Here is a 20343-nt window from a genome sequence, read left to right on the forward strand (position 1 = left end):
CCGTGTCCCTAAAGTCTGGTACTCGAATACCCTCTTCACCCATGCAGCAAGCATAATACTGGACAATTTTTCAACCCTTGCCCCCTCCTACTATTCCCTTTCAAGTAGTTCCTGGGGTCTACGGGTCCCATCTTTGTGTCCATGTGTACTCAATGTTTATCTCCTGCTCACTAGGCAACACGCGGTATTTGGTTTTCTGTTCCTGTATTGGTTTGCTTAGGACACTGGCCTTCAGCTTCATCCGCATTGCTGCAACATCTTGTATACTTCTTTTCTTTACCATAGCTCTGTCTCTTTTCCCAGGAGCAACAAAAGGTGAAAATCATGTGCCTCAGGCTCTTCAAACCGAAGTTCTGTGGCTTTCACAGCACTGCTTCATGCTGGTCCTTTCCATGGATAAATGGTGGTCAGTGGCTTAATGTTTCCCCTCAATAGGTCAGTTCGGTCATCACCTATTGTCTGAATTCTATGTCTATGAATTCCAGGTAGCTCATCAGTTTTATTTTCACAAAAGTGAAAAAAAGATTCCTCTTCACATTATCAATATAAAATAAACACAGTATTTGATAGGAGCATGGGTATTTATATGTATATGAAAAATACAGGTTTTAAAAATACCAATGCCAGAGAAGCAAAGATGCATAGGTTGAAAGGCTAGCATCTGAATATGTTGCTGCACCTCTAGGAGCATGCATACGTAAGTGAAGGAGTGAATAAATGAATGTGAAAGCTTCTTACCATGTCATTCCCACACATAGTGCCTTCTGCTGCTGGCATAAATTTAGTCTCACACTTCCTTCCAATACGATGGCACCACAGGGCTTTACAGATGTCCTAAAGAATTTTTTTAAAAGTTCATTAGGATTACATCATATTGTTCATCTATGATAAAAACACTACTGAAAGATTTAAGGTGAAAACAACAGATAAAATTCACAAGGAAATGCCTACTTAGCAATATGATAGAATACAATAGAGTGAGGAGTGAAGAGACTCATGTTCTAGACTAGTTCAAATTCATTCCACCTCTTAATATGTTATCTATTTAACAAAATTATATTTTCTAAATTAAAAAGTAAAGCATGCTTAATTCAGACATTGTAGAAAACTATAAAAAATTAAAATTAAAAAACTAATATTTCATAATATATCCTTCTCAACCCCACCTTCCATGAATCTCTCCAAGTCTGAATTCTTATTTTTGAGTTAAGGATCTTTAGGATGCTTGCTGGCTTGCCCATCCATCCATCCATCCGTCCATTTAACAATGAATCTACCATCCCCAAATCTGGGATTAAAGCTTAAAATATGTTAGGCATATTGCCAGTCAAGAGGTTCCATTGTGAATATGACCCTCTTTGCGTCTTGGTCTTCATAAGGTAAACAAGGAATTTTCTGTAAATCACCATTTGGCGCATACGAATGAGAAGTCCCAATGAAAAGAAGAACATAATGCAGGGTGAACTCAGAAAGCCAAAAGGGTGGCTCCTAAGAACTCAGATGTGAGCTCAGAGAAGACATAATCCCTGAGCCAAACCCTGAGCAAGAGGAGCCTGTCAGGAGGAAAGGGGCCAGCATTTAAGGAATAAGGGTGTATGAATGAAAGATTCAGGAGTGAAAGGTGTTTGTGAGGGAAGAAGACCCACAGGGCTGACCTGGCAGCAAAATAAGACAAAGTCTAAGATTTATAAACTATGAAAGACTCTCCAAGTGCAAGGAGGAGTTTTTTACTGAGTCCGAAGGAATGTCTCAATGAAGGGCAAACGGTAGGACTTGTGAAATGATGGAACCTTCTGGAATGCTGGTGGTAGATTCAACTGGACATGATGAAAACATTTCTTAAATTGTCTGCACAACTGTTTAGAATATTTAAACAAGTGTTACATTATTCCTCAGGAATTTAAATGGCTGCATCTACTGGGTAATTCGTGTTCTAAAGAAAATGCAGCGCAGTGAGGCATGTCAACCTAGCGCAGCTTGGAAGATGGCGTTTGGCTGCATGGTGATCTCATTCCATGTTTGAGCAATGTTAAAGGAAGGTTTTCTGCATTGTGTGAGTCATCTCATGAGATTTTCACACTAGTTCTTCAATCTCCTGCAGATATTTAATTATATAATTAGAAGCTAAGGTATTTATTAAAGACATAGCCTCATATTTTCCCTGGCTATATCTCCTTCAGCAATAAACCAGATTTTGGTGCTTGAAATATTAACAAGTAAACGTTCAGTGTTTTAATTCAGATAGCAATTGCTTTCACGTGGTGCTATTGTTTAAAAGCTCATATGGTTACAATCACTGTGCAATTAAATGTCATGAACTTTTGCGTCCCCCCGAGATCCTCGCCACTGTGGTGAATGTGTTGTGTTGAGGGCCGGGGCTTTGCCTGGCTGAGGTCTTTGTCAGCAGGGAACAGTGATGCTCCCATAGCTGCTCCTGTGAAGACTGCTGCAGAGCACCCGGGTTTGCTCTCCTTCAGACAGGCTTTAATTATGTCCATTAGTATACAGTGTCAGGGGCCTCTGTTCTGGGCCAGAATGATGTTTAGAGATAAAAAATGTATGAAGAACCCAAGGAATCCATGAATGCAAATGCTCTGAATGTAACTTTCTAAAGAGACGACTTGACAACTCTATTTGCCTGCAGGAATGACAACTTGATAGAATGCCAGGATAAAAATAAACTCTCTTAGAACCACAGTGTGTGAACCCCAGCTTGATATCTGAGTAGCAATATGATGGGTCAGAAATGGAGACTAGAGAGAGAGGTGGGGCAGGCCCTGAGTGGCTCAGAGATACCTCCTGGACCAATGGGGTGTAGGGATCTACTGCTTCAGGAGGCAGAGCGTACATACTGAAGTGAAGGAATGAATGAACGAATGTGAGAGCAGAAGCTGCTCGTGTGGTTGGGTGATCTGGGAGATGGCCAGAATGGTCCAGCGGAGTTTAGGATTCCCAGGTAGCTAAGCAGATCCAGTGTGGATTGCGCAGGCAGATCTGGGCAGGCAGGACCCCCGAGTCCTCACTGTGCACACAAGGATAACAACATTCAATCATTGACTTTCCTGGGGGCTACATGAAGTGGTTCTAGGTGACGCGTTCAGCTCAGGGCTGGGCACCTAAGGGCACTAAGGCACTGCACATTTTCTTTCTCACTTCAAGGGCTCGAGGGGACTCTGGCCCAGGTATCCATCTGCATTTGGGGCTCTGCCATGTGGTTGCTGTGATGTTAGGGAGCTAGGGTCCTAATTCACAGCTGTCTCTAAGACTACTCAAGACAATACAAAGTAAATGGTGTTTTAAAATGTTAAATTATTTTACTATGTTCCTTATCATTGCCTGTTACAGTACTTGCTACCTGTCTTTTAATAAACACTTTCTGGGTACATTGAACACGTATTCATTTGCTCCTATGAACACCAGTGACAGAGGAGCAGGAAAGCTTTACGTACAATAACATTCACAAAAATCAGTAAACTGTGATGGTAAAAAGTCAAAGACGACTTAAGATGGCCGTGATTCAGACTACCATTCAGAATAACTTCAGAATATTCCTGTGTTTTAGTTTTGGAGAGCATTTTGCAGAATGAATACTGATGGAAGACACTGATAAAGGTATGAGCTTTCAACTTCTTAAAGTAAAAAGCCTTCAAATACAGGCTGCTGGTGATAGCTTACCACCAAATTATGTGGCTCTCTGATTCAGTCTGTGCTTCAGCTCAGGCCATCTGTGATTTTCAGCCTCATTTTGGGACCTGATTGATCCCCAACTCCAGTCCTCAGGGCCGGAAAACACCATAAAGTTAGAAGAAACTTGAAAGATCATATAACCCATGTTACTGTCTTTCAACATTTAAAACATCATTTGGGGCCAGGCACGGTGCCTCACATCTGTAATCCCAGCACTTTGGGAGGCCAAGGCAGGTGGATCACAAGGTCAGGAGATCGAGAACATATGGGCCAACATGGTGAAACCCCATCTCTACTAAAAATACAAAAATTAGCCAGGTGTGGTGGCACGTGCCTGTAGTCCCAGCTATTCTGGAGGCTGAGGCAGGAGAATTGCTTGAACCCAGGAGGCAGAGGTTGCAGTGAGCAGAGATTGCACCACTGCACTCCAGTCTGGGAGACAGAGCAAAACTTTGTCTCAAAACAAACAAACAAAAATAAATAAAGTGAAACAAAATATCATTTTGGACCTTGCTATTCTAGAGATGTACTTGTCTGCTATTTAATAAACATGACACTCTGTCCCAGACAAACAAATCAAAACAGTAGTGTCTTAAAGAGTTGCAATGACAAAAATAAAATATTGCACATTCTAAGTCACATGTGGGAGTGAAAAAATGGATTTGGTAGTGGTGGAATGATGGTTAGGAGAGGCTGAGAAGTGTGGGGAAGTGGGGTGGGAGGAATAATGAGGAGCTGGTTAATGGACTCAATGGCACAGTCAGATAGAAGGAACAACACCTAATGTTCAGTAGCACCATAGGGTGACTGTAGATAACAACTTACTGTACATTTCAAAATAACTAGAAGAGTGTGATATTCTTTTTTTTTAAATTGCATTTTAGGTTTTGGGGTACATGTGAAGAACATGCAAGATTGTTGCATAGGTACACACGTGGCAGTGTGGTTTGCTGCCTTCCTTCCCCTCACCTGTATCTGTCATTTCTCCCCATGCTATCTCTTCCCACCTCCCCACCCCATCCCTCCCCCATTTCCCCCCAACAGACCCCAGTGTGTAGTGCTCCCCTCCCTGTGTCCATGTGTTCTCATTGTTCAACACCCGCCTATGAGTGAGAACATGCGGTGTTTGATTTTCTGCTCTTGTGTCAGTTTGCTGAGAATGATGGTTTCCAGGTTCATCCATGACCCTACAAAGGACACGAACTCATCGTTTTTGATGGCTGCATAATATTCCATGGTGTATATGGACCACATTTTCCCTATCCAGTCTATCATCGATTGGCATTTGGGTTGGTTCCAGGTCTTTGCTATTGTGAACAGTGCTGCAACGAACATTCGTGTGCATGTGTCCTTATAGTAGAATGATTTATAATCCTTTGGATATATACCCAGTAATGGGATTGCTGGGTCAAAGGGATTTCTATTTTTGGGTCATTGCAGAATCGCCACACTGTCTTCCACAATGGTTGAATTAATTTACAGTCCCACCAACAGTGTAAAAGTGTTCCTATTTCTCTACATCCTCTCCAGCATCTGTTGTCTCCAGATTTTTTAATGATCGCCATTCTAACTGGTGTGAGATGGTATCTCAATGTGGTTTTGATCTGCATATCTCTAATGACCAGTGATGATGAGCATTAAAGAAATGATGAACATTGAAGGTGATCATTACACATTGTATGCCTGTACTGACAGGGGAGGGGACAGGATAGTGCTGGGTAGAGAAGGGAGGGGTCCCTGGTGAGGGCTCCACCCCCGGGCCTGAGCTCACAGACCTAAGTAAGAACAGGCACTCCTGTTTTTGTGCCCAAATGTTTCATTTTCCAAGACTATCCTGGCCTACCATGCCCCCATTCTGTGCCCATATAAACCTGACACCTTAATGGGCAAACAAGCAGTGGCTGAACATTGAGAGAAGTAGAGGAACGGACCAGCAGACACCAGCAGACTGGCATACCAGTGACAGTGGAATGAGGAAGGACGTGGCAGAGGAAGAGAGGAGGGATGTCTGGATACTAAGAAGAATTCCTCTGGGGGCGGTCAGAGAAGAGTCCATCCCACTAGGCAGCCTGACTCCAGGGGAAGACCAACTTCCCACTCCTGGGGAAGACCTGACTCCAGGGGAAGACCAAGTTCCCCATCCATCTTGCTGAGAGCCACTTCCAACACTCAATAAAACTTCACACTCATCTTTGAGCCCACATGGGTGACCCAATTTTTCCAGTACACTGGGAAAGAGCTTGAGATACAGAATGCTATCACACTGGCCCTCTGCCCTTGGAATAAGGCAGAGGGTCTACTGAGCTGGGCAACACAAGCAGTCTGCAGATGGCAAAGCTGAAGGAGTGCACTGGAACACATGCCCACCAGGGCTTTGGGAGTTGCAGACACCCACCCCTAGACACCGCGGTGGGGCCAGAACCCAAAAGTGCTCCCCACAGTCTCTATACTTGCCTGCCTGCATGCTCCCCCTCAGGGTTTGAGCAGATGGGTGACAGAAGGAGTGAACCACACCCCTGTCTCATGTCCTGAGAGGGGGATAAGGGAGCTCTTCTGTTTCAGTATCAATGTATCACATGTACCCCATAAATATCTGCAACTACTGTGTATTCATAAAAATTAAAAAGTTAAAAAGCAAACTACAAATGAATAGCCAAAACCCAACTGTTCCCTCCAACTTCATCACTTTGACTTAACTGCTAACTTCATGGTATATAACATACCAGGATTTTATTAAAGTATGATTGTTGTAGGCCATTACATCCTTAGTGAAACTTCAGAGTCTTCTTGGAACAAAGATTCTATTAAATCATGGTTCTAGAGTCCAGGCAGTTGAAATATAAGACTTGCTGGGTTTTCAGGAGCTCCCAATTTAACAACAATACCTCGGATGTTAAGGTGATCAAATTTCAAAGCAATTCTGGTGGGTTATGTTTCAGACTGCAGGGTCAGGCCACCAAAGCAATGCTGACAAAGCATAATAGGTACGTAAGCAAGACAAAATGTAATAACAAATACTTAGCTTGGGCAGAAAAGAGTTAAAACCTATGCAGAGTATTTACTCTCACTTAATCTTTGCAGCTAAGGTATACTCTCATTAATGAAGCCTCTCCCGTTTTATTCTAGTCCATAATTTAAGAGTTAAGTTCACAAAGACCAGTTTCAGTAATGCAAACTTGGTTAAGGTTTCACATCACAACATAACACCTCAGATAAAACAGACATTTCAGATTGCTGGGCTGACACTGTATTGTGGTGCTTCAATATTGTGAAGGGCACGCCACCAGATTCACCTCCTCAAACTGCCTGTACTGCACTCTTCAACTCGAGATGAATTAAGGACTTAAAGCTAAGACCTGAAACTATAAAAGTTCCAGAAGACGGCATTGGAAAAACACTTCTAGACATTGGCTTAGGAAAGAATTTTATGACCAAGAACCCAAAAGCAAATACAATGCAAACTAAGATACATGGGGACCGAATTAAAATAAAGAGGTTTTGCACGGCAAGAGGAACAGTCGGCAGAGTAAACAAACAACCTACAGAGTGGGAGAAAATCTTCACAATCTATACATCCGACAAAGGACTAATATCCAGAACCTACAACAAACTCAAACAAATCAGTAAGAAAAAAAAAAAAAAGGCAAACAATCCCATTAAAAAATGGGCTAAGGACATGAATAGGCAATTCTCAAAAAAAGATATGCAAATGGCCAACAAACGTATGAAAAAATTCTCCACATCACTAATGATCAGGGAAATGCAAATCAAAACCACAATGGGATACCACCTTACTCCTACAAGAATGGCCATGACCAAAAAATGAAAAACCAGTAGATGTTGGCACAGATCCGGTGAGTAGGGAGCACTTCTTCACCACTGGTGGGAATGTAAACTAGCACAGCCACTAGCATGAAAAAGTGTGTAGGTTCCTTAAAGAACTAAAAGTAGAATTACCATCTGATCCAGCAATCCCACTACTGAGTATCTACCCAGAGGAAAATAAGTCATTATTCAAAAAAGATACCTGCACATGCATGTTTATAATAGCACAATTCACAATTGCAAAACTGTGAAAACAGCCCACATGCCTATCAATCAACAAGTGGATAAAGAAACTGTGATACATATGATGGAATATATATATATATATATGATGAAATACTAGCCATAAAAAGGAATGAATTAACAGCATTTGCAGTGAGCTGGATGAGATTGGATTCTATTATTCTAAGTTTAGTAACTCAGGAATGGAAAACCACACATCCTATGTTCTCACTGACCTGTGGGAGCAAAGCTATGAGAACACAAAGGCCTAAGAATGACACAATGCACTTTGGGGACTTGTAGGGAAGAGTGGGAGTGGGACAAGAAATAAAAGGCTACAAATATGCTACAGTGTGTACTGCTTGGGTGATGGGTGCACGAAAATCTCACAAATCACCACTGAAGAGCTTACTCATGTAACCAAATACCACCTGTACCCCAATAACTTACAGAAAAAAAAGAATGCAGTTATGATTGATGTTATAGTCAGATATACAGTGCATTGTCATTGTTTATTTTTTAAGCAGAGGGATGCTTTTATCACTAATTCTGATTATCACTTCACATCAGTGTACAGAGAAAGCCACTGTTATATATGTAAACATACATATTCACCAAATATACATTCATTTATACAAAAGAAGGATGCATATGAATTCACATTGTCTATTCACTTTTGAAACTAGTGATAGGTATTTAAAAGAGATTTCTTCCTTTCTAAAATATCATCCATCCATCATATAGATTAGCACATTTCTGAGTGACTCTTATGTGCCCAAGGCTGGTCTGGGCACTGGGTTATTTGCTTCTTATTGTTATTTCCTGTTTTATGTCTTCCATTAGGAAACTTCCTGATCTCCACATTTCATCTGAACTGACTAGGCCCTTTTAAATAACAGTTTAATGGATGTTAATTAAAAAAATAAGTTTTATAGTTTAAATTGTTCTGAGATATTTCAATTCACATAGAAAATAAAAATATCTCTAATTGCCGCATCATATTTAATTTTGAGATTTGGTGTCTGAGAGATACTGGTCACACAAATAGCTTTAAATTTTTAAAAGAAAATACAGAACTGGGTGCTGTGGCTCACACCTGTAATTCCAGAACTTTGGGAGGCCAAGGTGGGTGGATTGCTTGAGATCAGGAGTTCAAGACCAGCCTGGCCAACATGGTGAAACCCTATCTCAACAAAAAATTTAAAAATTAGCTGGGCAAGGTGGTACACGCCTGTAATCCTAGCTACTCAGGAGGCTGAGGCATGATAATTGCTTGAGCCTGAGAGTCAGAGGTTGCCCTGAGCTGAGAGCCGGATGGTGTCACTATACTCCAGCTTGGCAACAGAGTGAGAATCTATCTAAAAAAAAAAAAAAAAAAAAAAAAAAAAAAAAAAAAAAGAAAGAAAGAAAGAAAAAGAAAATAAAATACATAAAGTTTGTGTTCAAGAACAATTTTATATTGTAAGGAGTGATCTGACATTATCTGATTTTAATAGATGTATTGTTTGTTTAATTTCAAAAGATACTTCTACCACCCACTACGAAGTAACTGGTATCAAATTCACTTTTCTGCAAAACAAAATGAAACAACAAAACCTCCACAAAACTATAAAATTACGTACACTACATAGATGGACCAATTGTTTCAGGTTTTGACAGTAGTCAACACATTACTATGATGCTCGAGAGAAGGAAAACACACAAGGAGAATGCCACATTTGCCCACCTCTCTGCTTGGGAGCACTTTGCAGACCCTGCTGTGGGGAGGTGGGTCCAGGCAGATGACAGCAGTCTCACGGATTGGAGGATGCAGAGATCAGAGCTGAGGTCTGTTCAGTAGCTAGGTGGGAGTTGGCTCATATACAAAAAAGTTGCATTGGGCTGAGGGCCCCAGGAGTCTGTCTTAAAATTTACTGCAGGTCCTGATGGTGAGGGGTCGGCAGCTGACACATAGGAGATTCCAGGTGGCCTCACAGAGGACCAAAGCTGCAGGCTGAAAGCTGATAAGGGCTTCAAGACAGAGGATGCACAGAGCTGGGAGAAACTAGAGTTTTGGCTCACACAGAATCAGAGACCTCAATGAGCATCCTGGGCACTGAGTGGAGAGCCCGAAGTCCATGCCTCATGGGGAAGAACCACACACGAGAGTACAGGTTACACCACAGGGCCCAGAGAAAACTGAAATAGATGAGCCCAATGAAGAATAAAACAAAGTCTTCAAGGATCTGAAGGATTCACCTTATATGTAACAACATAATATGACAGAAATATCTATAGCATAAAATAATATACTATTCAAGAAAAAGTAGAGATAATAAGTGAACAAGTTGGGAAAATGCAGAAAAGAAAGTATAAAACATGGAATTCAGGAACTAAAACTTAAACCAAATGTATATTTCACTAAGTTGTCTAAACAGTTTTCATCTTCAAAACTGAGGATGAATTCATGGCATTTTCAGATAAAGAAAACTGAAGGTAATTGGTGGCTCGCAGGTATGTGCTGTAAGAAATACTAAAGGAAGTTCTTTAGGCCTTAGGGAAATGACACCAATTTGAAACAGATCTATAGGAAAACATAGATACCAAACAGTAAATATAAAAGATGGTCTAAATTCTTGTCTTATTTAAAAGCAACTATTTTGAAACAAAAATGGCAGCACTGCATTATGTGGCATTTAATTTGCAGAGAAATAAAGTACGTGTCAATGATAGTGCAAAGAAAATGGAGGCATGGATTTACTTGCTGTGAGGATCTTGCGTTTTGCACAAAGTGGGCACACTGTTCATTCTACATAGGCTTTAAATTAGGGATGCATGCTGTAATCTCTAAAGCAACTACTATAAATTAACTTAAGGACGTATAGTTAAAAAGCAAGTCAAGGTAAAATACTGAATCAAACAAATAGTTTAATCTGAACGAAGGCAGAAAAAAGCGAACAGAGAAACAAAATAGAAATGAGACTAATGGAAAATAAATAGCAAAGTGGTAGATTTAAATCTGCTATATAATTTTTTCATTAAATGTAAATAGGTTAAACATACTGGTGAAAGGTCAGAGATTGTTCAACTGAACAGAAAAGATATTAGATAAAAGGTTATTTACAGCAGGCATGTTTTGTATAAACACACACATCCATTGAACGTTAAAGAACGGAAAATGTGATCACGCAAAGAGCAATCCCAAGTGAGCTGCTGTGGTTATATTAATAACAGATAAGCAGTATTCAAGCAAAGTGATATTACCCACCAATCAAGAAGGGTATTTTATAACAAGAAAAGAGTTAGAAGACATAGCCATCCTAAATGTATGTGCACCTGATTATGGAGCTTCAAAATATATAAAGCAGAAACTAATAGAACAAACATGAGAAATAGAAACATATATAACCATTGCTGGAGATTTTAACACTCATCTTTGTGAAACTGGTGGAACAAGTAACAAATAAGATGAATTATGCAGAAGATGTAAGAAATTTTGCTAAAAAATAGTTAATTCTTAAACACTCTACCCAACCACTGCAGAATTTATATTCAAGTCTCCACAGAAGGTTCACCAAGATAGGATGATATGTGAAGCTATGCAAAATGGGTCAATATATTTCAAAAGTATATGGAGAGTATATTCTCTGACAAAATTACTAAATTAGAAATCAAAACTAGTAAGTTATCTAGAGAGTTAATTATTTGGCAATTAAATGATATTTAATGTATTTCAAATACATTGGTTAATGAAGAAATTACTAGTTAAAGTAGAAAATATTTTATGCATATAATATTAAAAATCCAATATGTAAACATTTTCAGGATACAGATAATGTGCTTGGAAAGAAATTAATAGCTTTACATATATTTAATGGTTATTAGGAAAATAAGAAAGATTTAAAGTCAATTATCTAAGCTGCTACTCCAAAGAGCAAGAAAAAGACAGGCATGCTAAGCCTTGGTATATATTAAGGACAAAAGAAAACTCAGTGAAATAGAAAAGAATCCAACAAACAATTCTTAAAAATTAACATTAAGCCCAAAATTGATGTTTTTGAAAGGATTAATCTGATAAACTCTTAACTAGACTGATAAGAAAAAAAGTTTTAAAAATACATATTATCATTGTAAGGAATGAAAGAGGATATATCATTATAGATCTAACAGTAATTAAAGGAATTCATAGATATTCATTAAAAAAAATCTCCTTTAGTTTGACTTTTAATGATTCCTTTACTTTTTCCAATGTATTTGATCAGTCTGGCTAGGAGTGTCTTCTGAATATCCTTTATATGTTAGTGTTGTTGAATCAATAATTACAAAAACCCTTCCATAGACAGAACTCACTGGTAAATTCTAATCAACACTTAAGGAAGAAACAACAACATTCTTTTACAAACTCTTCAAGAAAACAGAAGAGTAGGGTATATGCTCAGCTGATTTTATTAGGTCAGCACTACTCTGATAATCAATTTTTGAAAAGAAATTATGAGAAAGAAATTTCCCAATATCAATCAAGAACACAAATGTAAAAATCATGAGCAAATATTAGCAAATCAACTCAGTAAATTATAAAAATGAGCAATAGATTACGACCAAGTGAGGTTATCCCAGGAATGCAGATTGACTTAACCTTGAAAGTCCAATGGAAAAAACTAAAGATCAATCAGTAAAATTTACCACATTAATAGAATGAAGGAGGAAACCACATAACTGTATCAATAGATCTAGGAAAAAATTTGACAAAATTCAACACAATTGTGTGATAAAATCTCTCAATGAATTGGGATTAGAGATGGACTTCTTCCTCAGTCTGATAAGCAGCATGTGTATAATAACCAACAGCTAACATCATACTAATGGTGAAATAGCATACACTTTACTTTTCTTATTAATATATGGAGCAAGGTAATTATGATGTTCAAGGGCAGGCAACACTTAGCCAATTATGATAGAAAGGAGAATAATCGTAACTTACTGGATATGGGGAGGGGCTGAAGGAGGGGGCACAGCCCCCTTTTTATTTACATAAAGCCAGAACCACAGGGAAGGTTTTGGCTTAATGTAAATAAAACGTGTCTTGAATAAGATGCTGGTAACATGGGAGAACACATTTGTTAAAATTCAAATTGTACATGCAAAATGAATGTGTGTCTCTGCATGTAAATATTTCCTCAATAACAAAAATGCACCCTGCATTTAACTTTTTATTGCTTATGTTTTCCAAATGACACCAGGGCACCATGAATGACACAGCCCATGGTCACAAAGCTAACTACCGAGGAAACCAGAAGCACAATCTAAAAGATCCTATCTTTGACAAAACCCATTCGTTTTTATCCCTTTTCCTTAACAAACAGAAAAGTAACGCTCAAGACAAATTTCTTAGGGAACTCCTATCTTCTGCCCACAAAGAAAGCAGCATTGAGAATGTCTGCTGCTGCTGCTGATGGATTTACAGCTCTTGCTCCAGTCTGGGACTCCCCAGCTGAGGAGATAAAGATCCAGTTCTGGCACACAGCTGGAGTTGATCTTTGGGGGAGCTCTCTCTGCCTGAGTTTCTAAGAAAGAAGACTATCATGTTAGATTTAAGTTGGAAGTATTCCCAATGCATTTTGAAATGTTTGGAAGTTTCTGGAGGACTATATTTTCATCTACTTTCTTGATTTCATTATAAAATAGAATAAAAGAAACCTTAAAAATAGTGACTTTTATTTAATTTATGGGTTGCTTTTCCTGTGTTTGATAGAGCAAGTTCCTAAATCTCGATTTTCCCTTTCTAGCAAGAGCATATGACTCTGTGTTACATGAGGAAATGATGTTAGGAAATCACTCTGGTAAAGTCCCTGGGGTTGACGGAATGGATACTACCTTCCATGAGAGACAACTCTATAAATACATTATTTGGGGAAATTTATTAATCAGTAGCCCTAGATAGGCCGTTGCTTTATACTAAATTATGCTTATATTGGAAGAGAGGAGGGGACTTTTTTTTTAAAACCATTTTTTAAAATGCAGAGTATTAATTTGCCAACTTACACTGACTAAAAGTTATTGCTGAGCTCCCACATGATAAATCAGAAAGAAAGATCCGACCTAACAGGCCAAGTCAGTTCTCTAACGAAAACTGATACCCACAATAGTATCTCCTGTCATCTTCTTTGCCAGTAAAGCATGTGTTTCCTGTTATACAGGACCAGCCTTAACATACAGGGTTTGACATTTGGTAGGTACCCAATAAATGCAGAATACATCAACATCAGTTACACTAAATAAAACAGTTTTATGAATCATGTTGCACTGAGCATGTGCCAATAATCACTTGCCTTTTTGAAGTCCAGCATGCAGAGCTTGGCTTTCTCTCCGAACTGCCACTTGCATTGTGTGTTTGCATCATACAATTCTCCTGGCAGTTTCTCAGGATACTTGTATTCCTTTACAGGCTTTGGCTGATCAGCGAGGCAGATAGCTTGGGCCGTACTAAAACAAAGAGGAGACAAGCTACTGGCGACTGTCCACAGAGTTACCAAAGGATGTGCCACTAAGTATGTCTTTCTTCCCCATGCAATTTTACAACATATATTGTGTATGGAGAACTTTTTTCTCCTAAGGTACCTATAATATTTATTTTAATTACATTTAAATACAGATATTTCATTTTCTGAAATTATTTATTATATATTGTACCTGTTCCAGGAAGAGGAAAGGTTTGAAAGTTTCTGAAGAACTATACTTTTGAAATTTAAATTTATTAAATTTCTCAAACTTATGAGGAAAACTGCAACTGAATAATGACAACCAAGTGTTCAGTGTGAGAAGCTCTTATTACGGACACTTTTTATGCATTCTTCTTGCCAGAATCAGCCAACATATGGGCATTGTAAAAATAAAACACAGTCTATCTCAAAGACTGGAATTTTCTTTCTTTGCTTTTTATTCTTTTTTCCCCATAGGCTAAGAGTCACCTGTATAGTATCTTCCAGATTCCAGAGTTTCTTCGTGGAACACTGGATTTTTACCAGCAATGCTCTTTGCTCAGGATGATTTCTGATCAAGAAAATTTCTGATCAAGAAAAAGATTAATTTTCTGCTTGACCCCCAAGTCAAGCAGAAAATTAATCTTGCTAAAATTCACTGGTAGATGGCTAAAGACCACCTAATAATTTCTTTTTCCATAAATAGAGTGTTCTCTTCTCTACCAAGATATTCTTTGGTATAATTTATGCTTTTGGGGAAGAGTATTAAAATATTTTTGTTTTTTCAAATAGCAACTAAGTCCCTCCTATAAATTTCAATAGGCCCTTCCCCCAGTAAACCAAAAAACAAAAACCTATAATCACAATACAATGAGCAACAACAGATCATCCTCCAAACTTGGTTTCGAGTGGTTGCCCACCTCAATTGGAAAATTTCTGGCTCATTTCTAGGACCCTGGTCTTACGTTTCACTGCTTCAGAGGTCAGGACTCTATGCATAAAAAACAACAAATAGCCCAGATGGGTTCTCTGTGAATTACACCAGAGATTAGGGAAGAAATTATACCAATTCTCTACAACCTCTTCCAAAAAATGGGAGCAAAGAGAATGCTTCCTAAATTATAATATGAGGTCAGTATTATCCTAATACCAAAACCAGACAAACACATTACAAAAGAAGAAAGCTTTTCTTATCTCTCACAAGCATAGATACAAAAATCCTCAACAAAACATTAGCAAATTGGATCCAACAATTCATGAAAAGAACTATGCACTATGACCAAGTGGGATGAATCCTAGGTATGCAAGGCCTGTTTAGTGTTCAAAAGTCAATTAATGTAATCTATTGCATCAACAGGCTAAAGAAGAAAAAACTCACGATCGTATCAATAGATGAAGAAAAGGCCGGGTGCGGTGGCTCAAGCCTGTAATCCCAGCACTTTGGGAGGCCGAGGCGGGTGGATCACGAGGTCGAGAGATCGAGACCATCCTGGTCAACATGGTGAAACCCTGTCTCTACTACAAATACAAAAAAAAAAAAGTAGCTGGGCATGGTGGCACATGCCTGTAATCCCAGCTACTCAGGAGGCTGAGGCAGAAGAATTGCCTGAACCCAGGAGGCGGAGGTTGCGGTGAGCCGAGATCACGCCATTGCACTCCAGCCTGGGTAACAAGAGCGAAACTCAGTCTCAAAAAAAAAAAAAAAAAAAAAAAAAAAAAAAAAAAAAGGCCGGGCGCGGTGGCTCAAGCCTGTAATCCCAGCACTTTGGGAGGCCGAGGCGGGTGGATCACAAGGTCAAGAGATCGAGACCATCTTGGTCAACATGGTGAAACCTCGTCTCTACTAAAAATACAAAAAAAATAGCTGGGCATGGTGGTGCGTGCCTGTAATCCCAGCTACTCAGGAGGCTGAGGCAGGAGAATTGCCTGAACCCAGGAGGCGGAGGTTGCGGTGAGCCGAGATCGCGCCATTGCACTCCAGCCTGGGTAACAAGAGCGAAACTCCGTCTCAAAAAAAAAAAAAAAAAAAAAAATAGATGAAGAAAAAAAGTTTGATAAAATCTAACACTTATTCATGATAAATGTAACTCCTGGCAAACTAGGAATAGAGAATTTCCATTTACAAAAATACACAGTTAACATTATAATTAATGGTGAGAAACTTTTTTTCTTTTTTTTTTCTTTTTCTTTTTTTTTTTTTTGAGACAGAATTTCGCTCTTGTTACCCAGGCTGTAGTGCAATGGTGCGATCTCGGCTCACCGCGACCTCCGCCTCCTGGGTTCAGGCAATTCTCCTGCCTCAGCCTCCTGAGTAACTGTGATTACAGGCATACGCCACCATGCCCAGCTAATTTTTATATTTTTAGTAGAGACGGGGTTTCACCATGTTGACCAGGACAGTCTCGATCTCTTGACCTCGTGATCCACCCGCCTTGGCCTCCCAAAGTGCTGGGATTATACGCGTGAGCCACCGCGCCCGGCCAATGGTGAGAAACTTAAAGCTTCTCCACTAAAATCAGGAACAAATAAGAATGACTCCTCTCATTACTCCTTTTCAACATTGTAATGGAAGTACTAGCTAGTGCAGTAAGGCAAGAAAATTACATAAAAGGTTTACAGATTGAAAAAGAATAAATAAAACCTTCATAGATGACATGATTGCCTATGCAGAAATTTGAAAGAATCTACCAGGGAACTCCTGGAACAAATAAGTTATGTCAAAGTTGCAGGACAAAGGTCAATATGCAAAACTCAACTGGTTTTCTATATACCAGTGACAACCAAGCAGAATTTATTGAAAATTTAAAACATGTCATTTATATTAGCACCCCCCAAATGAAACAGATATAAATCTAGCAAAATACGTACAAAGCCTACATGAGCAAATCTACAAAACTCTGATGAAAGAAATCAAAGAAAAACTAAATAAATGGAAAGATCCTTCATGTTCATAGATAGGAAGACTCAATCTTGTCAGATTAATTCTTTCTGTTTTAATCTATAGCTTCAACGCGATGCCAATCAAAATTAAAGGAAGTTATTTTGAGGATATAAACAAATTGATTTGAAAGTTTATGTGGAGAGGCAAAACACTCAAAATAACCAGAGCAATACTTAAAGAAGAGAACAAAGACTGACAATATCGTACTTCAAGAAGAAGTGGTATTGTAAAAAGAATGGACAATTAGATCAATAGAACAGTTTAGAAAGGCCAATAATATACCCACATAAATATAATCAAATGATACTTGACAAAGGAGCAAAGTCAATGAAATGGAGAAAAGATAGCCTTTTAAAATGATCATACTGAAACAATTGGTCATCTACATGCAAAAAAAAAATGAATCTGCTGGGAGCAGTGGCTCACACCTGTGATCCCAGCACTTTGGAAGGCTGAGGATGATAGATCACTTGAGGTCAGGAGTTCAAGACCAACCTGGCCAATATGGTGAAACCTCATCACTACTAAAAATACAAAAATATTAGCCAGGTGTGGTGGTGTGCATCTGTAATTCCAGCTACTCAAGAGGCTGTGGCAGAAGAATCACTTGAATCCAGGAGGTAGAAGTCACAGTGAGCCAAGATCGCACCACTGCACTTCAGCCTGGGCAACAGAATGAGACTTTGTTTCAAAGAGTAAAATAAAAATAAAATAATTAAAAAATGAATCTAAATGCAGACCTTATACCCCATATAAAAACAAACTCACAATAGATCATTGAGCTAAATATAAAATGTACAACTATAGAACTAACATAGGAGAAAATCTAGGTGAACTTGGATATGATAATTACTTTTTTGATATAACATCGAAGGCATAATCAATGAAAGAAATAATTGATAATGTGTACTTCATTAAAATAAAAAATGTCTGCTCTGTGAAATAAATGTCAAGAAAATGAGAAGACAAGATACAGACAGAGAATATAGTTGTAAAAGACATAGCCAATAAAGGATTGTTATAGAAAACATGAAAATAACACTTCTAATTCAAGAATAAGAAAACAAACAAAAAGTGGACAAAAATCGGGACGCCTAATCAAAGAATAGATAAAGATGGCAAATAAGCATATAAAAAGATCTCAACATCATATGCCATTAGGGAATCGCAAACTAAAACATCAATGAGACATCACTACACAGCGGCCTTCAGAAAAGGTTATATTACCTGCGAAGGTCAAGACATCCCCACACATGGGTAAGCACGACATGACCTGATTCCCTCCGCCCTTCTCTCCTCCTCAGCAAAGTGCCTACCCTCCAACCTTAAAGTCAGTCACACTTAGCACCACAAAGACGACAATTGGCCATGACCTGAGATGAGCTTTGTAGCCCAGAGCAGGGTCTGAGTCAAAATGTATTCTTTTCATTATGTGCAAAAGCAAGCTTACTGGGCTCTCAGGTCACATCTCATTTTCCTATCAACAGAAGTAGCATGGGGTATAACACCACCTATGCTCCCAGTTTCCTGTGATGACGGTCACCTTTCACATGCTTGGATGTGTTCAGATTCACGTGGTCGGAGAGCTGGCATTTTCACTGATCTGCAGGGCATGACTTAAATGTTTTCAAAGTAAACTGAAGATGAGTCCCTGCTTCACTCAATGTAAAATAATGAGCTAGAATTTCCCTAAGCCATAGACCTCCTGGACGCAGACGTGAATACTCTGATGAGGTCTGTGTCTGTTAATGGAAAATGACACAAGACTTTGTTGACTAGGTTGATGATTCAGCCCAAACGAGCCTCTGGCCTTCGCAACTCTACCAAGAATGGAGAAAAGTTGTACTGAAAACACTTGAGGCCAATTGAGTTCCCTTACATTTTTTCCACTATCAAATGCTAGACTACTAATAAAGAGAACAGATTCATCTTAAAAGGTAGCCATCTGTCCTTACTCATTGTTGGGATCATATCCAAAAAGCCATCTAATTGGTGGAGAATATGATGGTATTTTGATTAGTTGGAAATCAGGAAGTCAGCAAACAATCAAATAAGTCAGATTCATTAAATCAGTGAAAAAGCAAGATTCAACACTGTAGAAGTGTCCAATTTGCAACTTGTTTTCCAGTAAAACGAACCTTAATAGTGAATTTGACAAGAGACTTTCTTGGAAAATTTAACCATTCAAGAAAACAAATTTGTAAGCATGTAAAACATTACCTATTTATTCATATTCACATGGTCCAAAGAAATTAGTAAAGTCCCTGAAAATAAATGTTTACCATTGAAATGCTACAGAAGTGTTTTGCTGGATTAGCCAAAAACACATCAGCACACTTCAGCTTATAGTTCAGGTGTTCCAGTATCACATACTGAAAACGACTTTTAATTTAAGTATCTTAATAATATTTCTTAGGACTATATTACGTTTTCAAGATTACATTCTATTTTCAATGTCCTTGAAATAATTATTCCCTGAGCATGCAATTATTTTCTTTCCATGAGTCTGTCTATATTTCTTGGCAGTTTCAAAACTTTCTTTGGACTTTCATGATGCTGGTTCTCACGACACACCCAAATTATAATTCCCTCAGTTTTTAAGTTGTCAGAGGATATTTCAAAATATAAAAAGTGTTACTATATCTTCCTCATAACCATTAAGATGAAAAAGAGGTTTAAAAAATTCTTAATCTAGAAAAATTATAGAAAGGATCTGGGATATGGAAAACTCCAAATTTTCCTCGTTAATGCAAATAAAAGCATGGTGAGCCTAAAGTGAATGAGAGAGAAAAAGAGAGAGAGAGAGAGAGAGAAAGAGAGAGAGAGAGAAATGTGAACAGCTGTAAGAAACAGCTAAAAACAATGCTAACAATCCCCAGCTTGACTCTGACAATACCATGCAGGGAAAAAAAATCCTAAATGTACTCGTATGCATTATGCTAATTGCAGAATAGCTTTAACATTGTCTTTTTTGGTAATAGAAGTTAAAAAAAAAGAATCAAGTGTATACTCCTAGAATATGGGTTTATATTACCTGATACACATATTGTCCAAAATATTGCCACTTATTCTGGGTGGCATAAACTACGAAACACAGTCGTTCCTTAATGCGTTAAAATACCTTGAGTTAGGCCTTGGAGTACGAACACCAAAAAGGATGAAGCTAGAGGAACAGAGCCCCAGGAGACTGGTGATCAAGATTCTGGCTGG

General features: G+C 38.6%; 1 protein-coding gene across 1 annotated transcript in view; it reads right to left on the reverse strand.

Annotated features, from left to right (window-relative positions):
* ADAMTS16 (ADAM metallopeptidase with thrombospondin type 1 motif 16) overlaps positions 1-20343 on the reverse strand; it is a 182617-nt gene that overhangs the window by 93010 nt on the left and 69264 nt on the right. The window contains exons 10-11 of the mRNA XM_003932512.4: positions 14043-14196; positions 739-834 (exon numbers count right to left, since the gene is read on the reverse strand). Coding sequence (XP_003932561.1) covers positions 739-834; positions 14043-14196 — 250 coding nt within the window. The remainder of the gene's footprint in view (positions 1-738; positions 835-14042; positions 14197-20343) is intronic.

This window comes from Saimiri boliviensis, chromosome 1 (genome assembly GCF_048565385.1).
Source record: "Saimiri boliviensis isolate mSaiBol1 chromosome 1, mSaiBol1.pri, whole genome shotgun sequence".
Taxonomy (NCBI): domain Eukaryota; kingdom Metazoa; phylum Chordata; class Mammalia; order Primates; family Cebidae; genus Saimiri; species Saimiri boliviensis.